A 14,157-nucleotide genomic window follows, 5' to 3' on the forward strand; every position below is an offset into this window, starting at 1 on the left:
TTGGCTTCAATTTAAGTTCCAAAAAGTTTGATATTTTTTTCTTCTACAATAGTCAATCACTCTTTGAGTTGTTTGTTAGACAAAAAGGCATTTAAAGACACATCAGCTTAACTGAGACACCTTTGAGGCCTTTTGTTTTAGAGCAAAGTATGAATGTAGGAGACAGAAGGCAGATGATTGATGCCCTGTTCTCCTCTCCACAGAGCCTCAGTACTCTAAAGAGCAGGAGCTGTTCACCAGCATCAACGCCACTCGGGTGAAGCTCAACCTGAACGGCTGGAACAACGGTGGCTGCCCCATCACCTCCTTCACCCTGGAGTACCGACCGATGGACGCGCCCTCCTGGACCACGGCGCAGCGCACCTCCCTCACCAAGAGCTACATCCTGTACGACCTGCAGGAGGCCAGCTGGTACGAGCTGCAGATGAAGGTCTACAACAGCGCCGGATACGCTGAGAAGAGAGTCAAGTTTTCAACTCTCAGCTACGATGGCAGTAAGTGAACAGAATAGCGGGGGTTAATACGAAGCATTGAAATATCCTGTCTGTAGAGCAGGGAACTGCAGCTGCATGATCCACAGAACACTGACACTCTGACAGTGAAACTAAAGAGACTCTTTGTGGTAACTGCAGCACACTGAGTCTCTCTCAATAGTAGTTTGAGGCAAAGAGAAGTGCCAAAAGCACAGCGAGGCTGCAGTTGAATAGTACAAATCATTTCTAGCACTGTGCCTATAAAGAAAAGCGCAAAAACGTAAAAAAAACGTATTACAGTAAGTGAAGAACATTAAATGTTGACTTTATCTGATTATGTTATACTATTAGCGTCACGTTCATAGTTTTTACTTTTAGTTTAACATTTTATTAAAAGATCAAAACATATAAGCACTTTGACAGGATACGAATACGTTGTAAAATGCTAACTTACATGATCTGCATTTGTGGGTCACGATCAGATGTTTCCGTGAACAGCTGAAGGGTGTGTCACTTTAAATATTGTGGCCATGAGACTTGTAGGATAGCATTATCTCCTTTTGTTTCATAAAGGCTGGTCCAGTGAATCCTATGCTAAGGGAGTTGTCGTGGAACGCATTGAGGATCCTTTCCTATTGCCTAGAGAATTGACTTGGGTCCTTTCATGTTTCCTAAGCAAAAACGATTTTCAAAATCCACCCTAGAGTTTTCCAACCCATTCACTTACTCCTTCACTCACATCCTGGAGATGAAGACACCATCAACCTGAGCATGTAGCTCGACAGCATTATTTACTTTGCATTTAATGTAAGTGCAGGTTGGCAAAGTAAAACAATCCTGAAAGAGGTCATGATGATATTAACAGAGTTCAGCAGCTTTGGTGGAACACTGTACGAGATTGCTTTGGAAAACAATTCTAAACTTGTTTACATCATTTGACAATGACATGAATGGTTAGGATTCAGGAAGTGAAAATGATGTCTTACAGCACATGGATAGATCATTATCATCACACATATCTTGTGACTTCTGCACAGGTACGATCGCACCTTTGGTGAAGGCCCCCAACGTAAGTGAGGACCACTCTGGAGGCGGCGAGGGCTTAAAGATGATGGTGACTATTTCCTGTGTGTTGGTGGGCATCGTTGTAATCTTCATCGGGCTGCTGGTGCTGAGGAGGAGGAGGAGGGAGCAGAGGCTGAAGAGGCTCAGAGGTGAGAGGAGAGGTCATCCAGCATGACACATTTAAGCCTCTACTCTTTTATGTAAAACGTAAAATGACTGTCTTCTCTCTTTGTTTTTCAGATGCTAAAAGTTTGGCTGAGATGTTAATGAGGTAAGAGTTTTCAAGACACTAAACTCATATGGACACATCACTGTCAACTGAGAGGAATTCATTACGACAATTGATTCTGATAATGAAGTGTTTTTTTGTGTTGCGCTGTGCAGTAAAAACACACGTCCAGCAGAGCCAGTCAACAAACAGCAACAGACGCTCCGCATGCACATCGACATCCCCAGAGCCCAGCTGCTGATCGAGGAGAGAGACACCATGGAGACTGTTGGTACGTTCTGCTGACACAGGACAGACTGCACTGTGTCCTGGTTATTGTTGTGCTAAGCTTGTTTTTGTGTCCCGCAGACGACCGGTCCACTGTGTTACTGACCGATAACGACTTCGGGGAGACCCAGAAACAGAAGTCCTCCACAGTCACTCACACGGTCCACTATCAGTCCCTGTCCCAGGCCACCGGCCCCCTGGTGGACGTGTCTGACGCCAGACCAGGAACCAGTAAGTCCAGTACGAAAGATTTTTTAACTCCATAACACATCAAATATATCAGTGACCACATCATAACAATATGTGGGTTAAGGATAATCACAGGAGCCGTTGGATGTCAAGCACGTACACATGCAAAGAAAAGTGGTGGGGAAAAATGAGGTATGTCATCGTTCAATCTGGTCTGGTAGACGTACTGAAGACAGAGGGAAACTCATTGGGAGATAAGTAGGGAAGGAGAGATCTAGTAATGAAGGAATGAAGTTAGGGAGGGATGTAAGGTTGAAGGAATGAAGGGAGTAAGGGAGGGATGAAGGGCAGCTTAGCCAGAATGACTTTATAAATGAACTAGTAGTGATAACTGAGCCTATTACAGGTCGTAAATGGCCAGTCAGCCCTAGAGTAAAGCGTGCAATGATGAGTGGCTTTACAATAGTAAAGTTCATGTTTCCTTGTAGAGAGTGATGAGCTGTGTGTATGAGCCTGTGTGCAAAAACTCTACATTCACACGATAAGAGATTCAACCTCATTCCACCTCAAGCCTTTAACTTCAACCCATTACAGTGGATGTAAAAGTGTCATAAAAAAGGAACGCGTGATTGTTAACATTCTGGAGCTTTCATATGGAGGAAATGATTGTTATTATTAATTTTTTCATCCATGTATTTATCATATTAGACACTTCATGGTATTTCATCCAGCAATACAGCCTCTATACATTTATATATCAAACTATACTTTTCATATTATGACAGTTGTCTGCAGTTAAAGACCCAGGTGGGACTTGAACACACAATCCCAAGCTTCGGAGGCTGATGGTCTGTTAGGCCACTGGGCCATGAAAATGTGGTGTTAGATGAATGTGTTTCTATATAGTGATGCAGCAGTGCAAACTCATTCAAAATACATTTTCTTCAAGACAAGGGAATGAAAGAGCTAAAACTAATTTCCATGTTTAGGACTCTTCCCCGCATCACTCATTTATCTTTCCTTAAGTTAAGTCATATCCTTCCCATGAGCCTCACCAACACGCTGCGTTCCCTCCTCCCTCTCAGACCCTACGGCCCGCCGCACAGCCAAAGCCGGCCCGGCCGCTCGCAACCGCTACGCCAGCCAGTGGACCCTGAACCGCCCCCACCCCCCGGTCTCCTCCCACACTCTCAGCACTGACTGGAGGCTGCCCACCCCCAGAGTGGCAGGCTCTGTGGACAAGGAGAGTGACAGCTACAGCGTCAGCCCATCTCAGGACACAGGTGAGCCAAATATCCGTGTGACACTACCAGAGGTGGAAAGTAACTAAGTACATTTACTCAAGTACTGTACTTAAGTAGAACTTGTAGGTACATTAGTATCTCCATTTTCTGCATTCTGTATTCTACCCCACTACAATTCAGAGGTTAATCATGTCCTTTTACTCCACTACATATATTAGATACCTTTAATTACTTTGCAGATATGGATTAATGATACAAAACATCATCAACACTTAAATAAGACTTTAGTTACACCTGGGCTAAACTCACAAACTACTCAGCAGTAAATCAAATAATAAAGAGATGGGCTCCACCTTTACCAGCTATGATAAACATTTATTAATGCATTAATAATGATATTCAAAACATATGATATCATCTGCATAATGATTCCTTTTACTTTTGGTACTTTTACTATATGTTGATGCTGATACTTTTGTGCAATGAAAACAACTGAAATGTTGACTTTAATTAAATGTATTCAGTTATCACATTTCACATAACTGTATTAGGTTAGTTTAAAGCAATAATATTAAGTTGAACCTAATATTTAGTTTTTATTATCAATCAATCAATCAATCAATGTTTATTAAACTTAATATTATTGCTTTCAACTAACCTGATACAGTTATGTGAAATCTGTACCAGTTTTTTCAGTGTACTTTTACTTGAGTAAGATTTGTAATGCAGGACTTTTACTTGTAACAGAGAATTACCACTCTCTGGTATTTCTACTTTGACTTAAGTACAATATCTGAGTACTTCTCCAACATCTGAACATTACTCATCATCTCTAACAACAAATCAGTACCAGCTGTCTGTCAAATTTCACATGAACTCTAACACTAACCCTGACACTAATCCCCCCCTAACCCCGGCCCGTGTCCAGACCGCGCGCGGAGCAGCATGGTGTCCACAGAGAGCGCGTCCTCCACCTACGAGGAGCTGGCCAGAGCCTACGAGCACGCCAAGATGGAGGAGCAGCTGCGCCACGCCAAGTTCACCATCACCGAATGCTTCATCTCTGACACTTCCTCAGAGCAGATGACGACAGGCACCAACGACTACACCGACAGCCTGACCTCCAGCACACCGTCCGAATCAGGCATCTGCCGCTTCACTGCCTCCCCGCCCAAGCCTCAGGACGTCAGCCGGGTCATGAACATGGCCGCGCCCAAGGCCCACAGACCGGGTGAGGCCCCAGATCTGTCGGCCTGAACCCCGACCGCATGCTAACCGCCATTACAACTGGCCTCATTACACTGCTGATACACTAAAGCTTAACTTCCTGTGTAACATTAATACCCAATCATTAACTGGGACTCTAATTCTCTAACAGTGAATCAGAAAAAGTGTTCCACAATGTATTCAAACTGATATAGTCTCAGTTGGGTCAAAGAATTTAAGAAAGTGGGAAGAATGAAATTGAAAATGAATCTGAGTAAACAAAGTAGGACATTCCAAAAATATTCAAACATTATTTTTCAAACTATAAAAATACATACTCTTGCTAAGCCAAAGCAGAAACTATGGATATTGTTTTAAAACTAAAGGATACATTGTATTTTATTTCCTTACCAAAATGCACAATGAGGGTTTTAACTTAATGAGCCGCACTTCCTATGGATGCTCCGAGCTCTTAATAAGAAAATGCTTTTAGATACAGCCTCCGCTGTCAGTGAGGCAGATCCAAATCCTTCTGCAGATAGAAGTATTGGTTTAAGTCATTTTATATTTCTGTAAGTGTTTTGAGATATGAGGTCAATATCAGCAAGGGTTAGGGTTTCATGTCTGTGTGAGCATAGTCAACAAACTATTGGTTTATTGATTTTATAAGCTGACAAAGCTGTATTTCTTTTGCCCATAATGGTTAATAAAAAGACTTCTACAAATAGAAGAAGAGAAAAAATGAAAACAAGCGTGGTGTTGTAAAAAAAGATGCATGACAAACTGCTAAGAGAAATTTTAGGGATTTTTAACTTTATTATAACATGACACAACTATTTTCTATTCACTCACATGCAATAAGTTTCGGTATAATCTGGTAATGTGATTCATTTGAGTCAGATTTTTTAAAGCATTAGGGTATCCAGATGAGCGTTAACGCTGACAGCACTAGTTCTTACATTTCAGTTAATACATAAAACACAGATACGTTTAGCTGATGTTGGCCAGAAATGTGTGCATAATTGCTCTCTTTGCCTGACTGATCTCTGTTTGGTCCTGCAGGGGGCGAGCTGGTTCACCTTCCTCCATACCTGCGCATGGACTTCCTGTTAAACCGAGGCATGTCCTGCTCGGGCTCCTCCAGGGGGACAGCGAGCGGGGAGCGGGCGGCCATGGGTCAGGCCTGTCTGGAGCCCCAGAAAAGCCGTTCTCTGAAGCGGCCCTCTCGCATGGCGCCCCCGACCCCTACAGAGGCCCCTCAGGCCAGCAGGGACCAGGCGGCCCAGTGGCAGCCTGGCTCCGCAGCCACGCTCCCCCACAGAGAGGGCTCAGAGCTGGCCCAGGCCGCCAAGCTCAGTACCTCCCAGGAGTCCCTGCTGGACTCGCGGGGACATCTCAAACAGAGCAGCAATCCCTACGCAAAGTCCTACACGCTGGTATAACAGCAGGGACCCGAGGGCAGGACTACGACTCGAACACTGGACTTAACACTCAAGTGCAGTAAACTGACCTTCACCACGCAGTTCTGTATATACGTCCACCCTCCTCCAAGAAGGGGGGGGGGTCACTTTTACTAATCTCCTTTTATTTATTTTAGAGCTTTCTTTTATTTCTTTTTTGTATTTCTTTTTTTTGTTTCACTTGAGAAAAAATGCACTCATCGGAAACGACTCCAGCCGGAGTTTTGCCAAACTAATTGAGGGAGCATTATTTATTCTTGAGTATTGTTAATTCTTTATAATTAATCAGTGATTATTAATTGTTAGTTGTCAGCTATTAATGATCATTAATTATCGATAACCAAATGATCTATTCTTAACATTAACACACAGTTTCATAAAAACCCGGACATCTTTTTTTTTCCTGGAGTGGAAGATGACGATTTGGAGTCATTTTTTTCCTATGGAATATCCTTCTGAAACACTGAACCAAACTCGGGAGAAATCTTTGAATGAAAGCAATTGACACCAGTCCAAACTTTTCAGCTGCTCTCAAATTGTTACTTTTTTTGAATAAAAAAAAAAAAATCTATTTCCTATGGATGCATGGGGACTGACCAACTAAAAGACAATGAGGATTACGATCGTGGCTGGACGGCCCAGTCAGCATTTTGTCACACTATGAAATGATCCAATGTGAAGATTTATTATTCTTATTACTATAAATATATATATAAAAAGAGAAATCACTTTTATTTGTGGATATTACAGGGAATAATTGATTTGGTTAATAAAGTCCTTAGTCATGTTTGCACATATCTCGTTTTAATTAGGAAATGGAGTCTCTGTTGATCTTTCTCTGTGTCCCATTGTCTGATGGTGCAATATGAAACAAGATATGAAAAGTATATGAAAACTATTGCTCTATACTGTACTGTAATGATGAAAATAACTATGTTGTGAGTATACTTACAGGGCCGGACACACTCCAGCTATGTATTCAGGTGTAGTTTACCACTGCTTGTTTGGTGGTAAATGATGTTAGCTAGAATAGGGAGGGTTTAGAGAACTAATGGTTTGCACTTCACAACACCCCGACTCAAGTGTGTCCAGATAGATCCCCTTACTCTCAGTGCACTAGGTAGAGTCTTCATGGCTCTCACTCTCCTCAGTAGATTTACTGTCGCTGCATTGCAGTGACGCTCCTCTACAGGGAAAAAAAAAACGTGAGACAATCCAGCAGAATCCCCCTTCAAACCAAACCTATAATGTCTATGGGAAATATCTGAAAAAAAAGAAGAAAAAAAGTGGATATACGTAAAGAATCTGTTTTTGTTCCTGTCTACCCTGGCCTGTTTCTGTTCTCTCTGTTTCTTTGAGTTAGTCTGAAGGGAGTTTGATCCAAAATGCTGTGAGGTCATTATGTCAGTTTCTATGATGAGTTTCTATGATTAACTGTCTTCATTATGATTATACATTTTAACGGAAAGAAAATGTCACTTTTTATTTTTAACATGAGTGTTCACCATGGTGGCACTGAAATAAAGAGAAACTAACACAAAGTTCAAATTTGGTTAATAAAATGGCTGTTCCCCAAAGTGTCCTCCACGGGTTTGACATGAGTGACTGTAGCGGTGGGGAGACCGAGCGAACACCCCCGACCCTCGCTTTGTTTCAGCACCAAAAGGATGTCAGCAATGAAATGTTGTAATGTTGCTCATCTTCTGTGAATCTGCAGCCTCCGAGCCTGAGGTTTCCTTTCCTACTTATCCATCCTCTTACATTCACTTTTATCAGACTGCTGTTTGAAAAGAGCAATTTAGAATCTGCCTCTCTGTACAGGTTACAGCCAGAGGTGTAAGAAGTACTAAATATCAAGTTAAAAGTAACAAAACCTAATTGTTAAAATGTATAAGAGGTAGAATATCATTTAGTATATTTACTCAAGTGTTGTATTTTGCGGTGCTTGTAGTTCACATAAGTATTTTTGTTTTTGCTACATTTTGGAAGCTGATATTGTAATTTGTACTCAACTACATTTAGCTGACAGCTTGAGTTACTTTACATATTCTTATTTTTTATTTCCACAAAATAAACAAAACAAAAAGGAATAAATAACTATTAACATTACGTTAAGATTTCCATCAGCAGTATACCAAATTATAAAAACTAGCTCCACCTTTACCAGCTGTGAGGAACACATTAATGCATCAATAATCCAGTAAATTAATTGTAATTTTGAAAAGTGCTATAATGCACAATAACTTGTACTTTTGATACATAAAGTATTTTTTTATTCTAATACTTTTGTATTTTTACTACAGTAAGATTTGTAATGCAGGACTGAGTTTATTTGCAATGTAGTATTGCTGCTTTTGCTTCAGTAAATTCATCTTAATTAAGTAAAAGAAGCCAAGGATATCATCATATACCTAAATTACCAAAAGTAAAAGTACTAGTAAGGTGTAATAACCCATTTCGAAATTGTACATATAATAACATACCGTATTATGATTATTGATGGACTCATGTATTCATCACAGCTGGGGAATATTATATTATAATAATTCAATCAAAGTGTATCTATTGGGTGATTTATAATTGTATTAGCTAACAATCTGACTGAAGCTGTCAGATAAATGTAGTTTAAAAGGAGTAAGGAGTAAAAATGACAATATTGGCTTCCAAAAATCAGTGTAGTAGAAGTCTGTTTACACCAAAGAGTGAAAAGGTTAAATTAGAATTAAATATCCAACCAGCTTTTTTGACATGACATAGAAGCACTTGGCCCAACTTATTGAGTTGAGCAGGGATGATGTACTTTTGTTAGCCGACCCAGAAGTCACATCACAAGGGCTCCATCGACAAAAAAACAATGGGATTATTCCATTAGATTTCGCAATATTGCACATCAAAAGCAATGTGTAAAACACATGATAATGATAATTACAAATGTAGTTTAGGAGTTCAGAAATAATCCAAAATACAATAAAATATTGCAATATGGTTACAAATCCATTTTAATGTGATGTACTGCACATGCTTTACAAACTGTGTACAGTATAATGGACAATAGCAGTCACATCTGCTAACCATAACAAGTTGGTAGTAAGTGAATCAACTTGCACATCTCTACAGTTTTTACAATTTCTGTATGTGCGCAAGCTTGCATGCAACTGTGTGCGCTTGTACAGTTTACCTGTGTGGGGAAATATTGAAATGCACATCCAGCGGTTGTTTGTTTGTTTTTGGATATACTAGTCATGATAAGTTAATATTTACACAGAGACATTCACAAATACACTATCCTCAGACTACCCCAATCCCAGACCTCCAACTTCAAGAATCCCACCCCCCCTTCCTCTTCACTTAATGACGGTGCAGTTCATGACATGCAGGGAGACGCAGCTGACAGCGTCCTCACTTCACATCCTGCTTCTTTTTCTGGAACTTCCTGAACTGAGACTGGATGGCTACAGCGGCGTTCTCCGTCTCCGGGTTATCCATGTCGATGTCAAAGTCCTGGGGGAGGTTCTTCTTGTTCTTCTCATCTGTGCAGAGGAGAGGTGGGGGTGAGAAGATTGCAGGATGATATGTGGCATTAGCTTTCTGATCTCCAGAAGGGAGATTTCTAAACCTCAAACTATTAACATTCTTAGAAGAGAGCATATTTGAGCCTACTCTATAAGACTTATAAGTGATGGTCTTCTATTTTTCATATCCTGTTAAAGGCTACTTCATGTGTTGTGCCACTGTTAGCATGCTAACACATTAAAATGATCAACTTTAGCAGGTAAGCATTTTTATTAGCACGTAGCTCAAGGAACTGCTTTCTATATTACAGCATTTGTTTTGTTCTCTTCCGAATCTTGTCCCATAATGAAACTTGAGGTATTTGAAATGGAGGGTAAACTCTGGAAAGGGAAGACTAAAACGGAAATTATTTTAGATAAACTTAACTTGTCAAAAAGTTTTAAATACATAACAAGAAAATAGATCATTCATCTCAGACGAAAACAGGCTAACAGTCTGATAGAGACAGGTAGAAAGTAATTATCTATTTACAGTATCACTAGCAGACATATGGTCAAACTACTTGTTTGAAGGACACTTTGTTAAGGGCTTACTATAGCAAATGTTCAACCCAGTCTCTCGGCATTTCATGTTATAGTCACGACATTTAATCTATTTATTCGTGTTCACCAACACGATTTTCCCCTTTTTTTCTTGTCACACAGAACGATTTGAAAAGCAATGTATTTCTATTGGTAGTAAGTTTCATGCCTGCACCACGTCTTTTTGTCCGGTCAGGGGAAGCTGTGTGGTTCATAAAAACATGTTCTTGCTCAATATCAAGCCACGATTATTGTTTTTATTTTAAATCGTATAATGTCTGACTTTTTTTTGCCATCCGCGAGGGAAATAAATGTGGCTCAGAGCCTCAGAATACTGAAATCTGCATTTTTTTAAATCTGTTTTTCCTTCTAATTTGTTATTCTTTTCTAAATAACACACTGTTATTTACTCAACAATAACACACAATTATCCTTGTTTTTATTTATTTGTTTAATTCGATAATCTCTGGCTTTTTTGCTGTTCCTCAGGAACTGAATTTCAAAATAAAGTCACCGGAAATAGACGTAGGCCTATAAGACCCATTTTGAGCATCATTGCGATACACACCATGGATGTATTATAAGAACTGGATACAGCGTGTAGAGTTATATTTGTATTTATTCATGTTAGCAAACTATGGATAAGCTTAAAATGGGAATAATTTGGGTAAAACTGTGAGCTGCATTTGGGGCCTGTTGACATGTGTTTTTGAGGACAAAGGAAGATGGGGGAAGGTGAGAGCATGTCCTGATTTGCATTCAACTTAGAACGAGCTACAGTGGTTATGATATTAAGAGAGGTCCCTTGGGTTTCTCTGGTGGTTATCAATAGTAGCAGTTAAGTGAATACTGTTCAAACAATACCTGTGTTTGTGTTTTATATTGATTTCTCTGTTTTATCCTTTCATAAATGTAAGGACTACAAATGGCTATAAACATTCTGGGCTGGTTGGAGTAAACAGGGTTTTATTGCTCTGTGGGGGAGGTGTAGGTATGCAGGCCTTGAGACCTTTTGTTGTAAAGTGAGCCTGTTTGGTTTCCTGCTGGCCAGCGTTGCGTCTCCCAATGAGATGACCTGAAAAGATGACCAGCTGAGCTAACACCAAACCCCTCCTTCTTACTCTGGTATATATCCGGTGGATCCCTGGCGTTCGGCCTCTCTTCACATGCTGCCCGAGCGGAAGGATCTCTGCAGCACGCGAACCAGGGCAGGAGTAAGCCGGCATTACTCCTTAAGCATTACAATATAACTGTAATATATCATGTCGTATTGTAATGATTGTATTGCATTGTCATATTGCCATTAAAGTAGATTATTGTTAACGGTTACTTTGTAGATATGGATTCCTTCCTGTATTATAACCAGCTTCATAGGAACGCGTGGAGATTTGAAAAGCGGATCAGATATCCCTTTAAATCTCCAACAAAATGGTGACCCGACGTCTAGATATAACGAAGCTGAGGAAGAATTCAGACGCTTTCAAACATCTCAGACAATCAGCAGGACTCTGCAACTTTGCAAATAAGGTAAGCAGACGATGAAAGTCGCCTGTCTGTAATTGGATACGCTAAAACTTTAGGATTGTCTGTAGGCGTTTCACAGTGTTTTTATAGTTTAAATGAAATATACAATGCATATTTTACTATGTTAGGAAAGTTATATACAAAACGTAAACGTTGATCGACAGGTAGACGAAAGTCCTGCGTGACGTAAAATAGAGCAGTTTGGCGTGGATCTGCAGGTAGTTTATTCCTGAGTGGCGTGGAGATGGTGCAGTTTGTTTGAATGCGAGGTTTGATTCCTGCACGACAAAACCTGGAAACTCGATATATCAGATCGAGTCGCCGTTTAAAACTGGGGTTTAAATAACAGACCAATGCTAAAAGCTTAAAGCCAGAGGTCTGTTATATATTACATCGAGGGAGAGCGTTTCCCTTTGTCTGGAAACTTCTGCTGCTGCCATCTAGTGGCTGAAAGGGGGTATCACACCCTTGAAACTTCTGCTGCTGCCATCTAGTGGCTGAAAGGGGGTATCACACCCTTGAAACTTCTGCGAGCTTAGAGTTTAATCATTACATTGCTGGCCGGTATTGAAGACGGGAAGCACGTTCCCAGTATATTAATTAGAACTGATTTTGGAAAACTGGTACAAAACAATAAGGGATTGAACATTTTTTACAATGACAGCACCAGGAGATGAGTAAACTCAAGAATCTGTAGAGTGTAAATACATTGTGCAAAACACATTTTACACTCGAACTGTTTGCACATCATAGACAAGGAATTTAGACAATATAAATAAATGTTCAGAAAGAAGACATAGGCCTACACTTGATTCAAATGTCATTACTGTGATCCGATTGGTGTGCCCTGCAGGTTTACTATTGTTCGAAGTAACAGTGGGATTTAAAATAAGAGAAGATATGGAGAATGTTCTTTCATAGTGTGTGGAATATGTGATGCTGGAAACATGTAAGTATTTCAGAGTTGTGTTGGGTAAATATGTAACAATGGATGAAACAATTTTTGGAGTGAGTTTTTGTAATATCATAAGTAGACATTAATTATGTTGTTTACATGGCATTTAACAACTAAGACAGATAGTATGATTAGAAAGAGACAGAGTGGAAAGGGTTGGATTTATTTAACATCAGTGGGCTAGACTTCTTATAGGTAATGTGTACCGAGACCTGGACTCCCCCTCTGAGTTAGAAAGGCTTTGATCCCGACCCTCCAAGCAGACAAAAAGACCTAACCCAACAGGAGACTCCTCCTTCTCCATCGTACAGACAGAGAACCAGAGCTGAACCAACAACAACAACAAGACTACATCAAGACTGCAGCCAGAACTATCTCCACCTGTGGCATCCAGAACCAAACCAGCATGCTGACAAAGAGGCAAACTCTCATCGGTCCCTCAAACAGGACATGAAGTTCCAAACTGCGCCGCGAGATTTGGCACAATAGACATGAGCAGAATCCGCCCTCCATAAAAACAGCAGAGAGACTGTAAAGGAGGAGTGCAACAACAGTGGCATGATGGGGCTGCAGATGTAACTGGGCCAATGGCTGCCTACAAAAGTTACAGCGGATGGATTCAACAGCTGATGGACTGAAGAGAAGACAGAATCAGAGGAGTTGGCATGGTCGATTAGAAGTGAGGAGGCCGGGGTCACGGCTTGAGAAAACCAGGGGAGGAGGAAAGGAGAACGGGAATGAGTGAGTTACACATAAACACACTTATTCACAAAACGCACATTTACATAACTTGAATTAACTTCATAAATACGTAAAGACAGAAAGATTTATTAATCATTTGGTAAATTAAAAATAGCAGTAAAGAGGAAACTATTAAAGTAAAATGATAATCATCCTAAAACACACTGACAGAGTAGAACCATATTCTTCAATATTTTCATCATGTTAACAAATCATTCTTTAAGACATTTTTATTCACGTGTGAATAAAGTAGTGATCTCATTGGTTACAATATTGATCACCATTAAAAGGATAGTTTTAGGAACCACTCTATAGGACAAATCTTTGTTTGTATTAATGGCTAGTGCCAAGCCACATATTAAATTCCAATCTAGAGTGTTGATTTCACCATTGTGGCATAGTTATTACCAGACTTCGGTTTTAAATCCTTGATAAAGGAGGGAGTAATTGTTGCATGTTCGGACACCCAAGGTTCCACACACTGCTAAAGAGTTTAACATCGTTTTTTAAGTAGACCAGAATTAAAGATAAATGAGTGTGAAATGCAGAGCGACACAGATCCTAGTAATGTTTTGACTCAAGATAATAGTTATTGTACACAAGTTTCTGAAATAGATCATTAGACATTTTAATACTAATTAGGTGTAATTGGATTGCAGTAGTAGTGGTACTCGAAGGAAGTGAGTTTTGTACCAAGTTTCAGGAAAAGT

At 40.1% G+C, this 14,157-nt stretch overlaps 1 protein-coding gene across 3 annotated transcripts in view; it reads left to right on the top strand.

The window, feature by feature from the left end:
- dscama (Down syndrome cell adhesion molecule a) overlaps positions 1-7,710 on the top strand; it is a 99,498-nt gene extending 91,788 nt beyond the window's left edge. The window contains exons 26-33 of one of the 3 annotated variants that reach the window (XM_034226855.1): positions 204-494; positions 1,511-1,687; positions 1,779-1,809; positions 1,923-2,038; positions 2,116-2,274; positions 3,309-3,506; positions 4,396-4,698; positions 5,736-7,710. In XM_034226855.1, coding sequence (XP_034082746.1) covers positions 204-494; positions 1,511-1,687; positions 1,779-1,809; positions 1,923-2,038; positions 2,116-2,274; positions 3,309-3,506; positions 4,396-4,698; positions 5,736-6,115 — 1,655 coding nt within the window. In that variant the 3' untranslated portion in view covers positions 6,116-7,710. The remainder of the gene's footprint in view (positions 1-203; positions 495-1,510; positions 1,688-1,778; positions 1,810-1,922; positions 2,039-2,115; positions 2,275-3,308; positions 3,507-4,395; positions 4,699-5,735) is intronic. The other 2 variants (XM_034226856.1, XM_034226857.1) reach the window with 2 other exon arrangements.
- The last annotated feature ends 6,447 nt before the right edge of the window (positions 7,711-14,157 follow it).

Source organism: Gymnodraco acuticeps, unplaced genomic scaffold (genome assembly GCF_902827175.1).
Source record: "Gymnodraco acuticeps unplaced genomic scaffold, fGymAcu1.1, whole genome shotgun sequence".
Lineage (NCBI taxonomy): Eukaryota > Metazoa > Chordata > Actinopteri > Perciformes > Bathydraconidae > Gymnodraco > Gymnodraco acuticeps.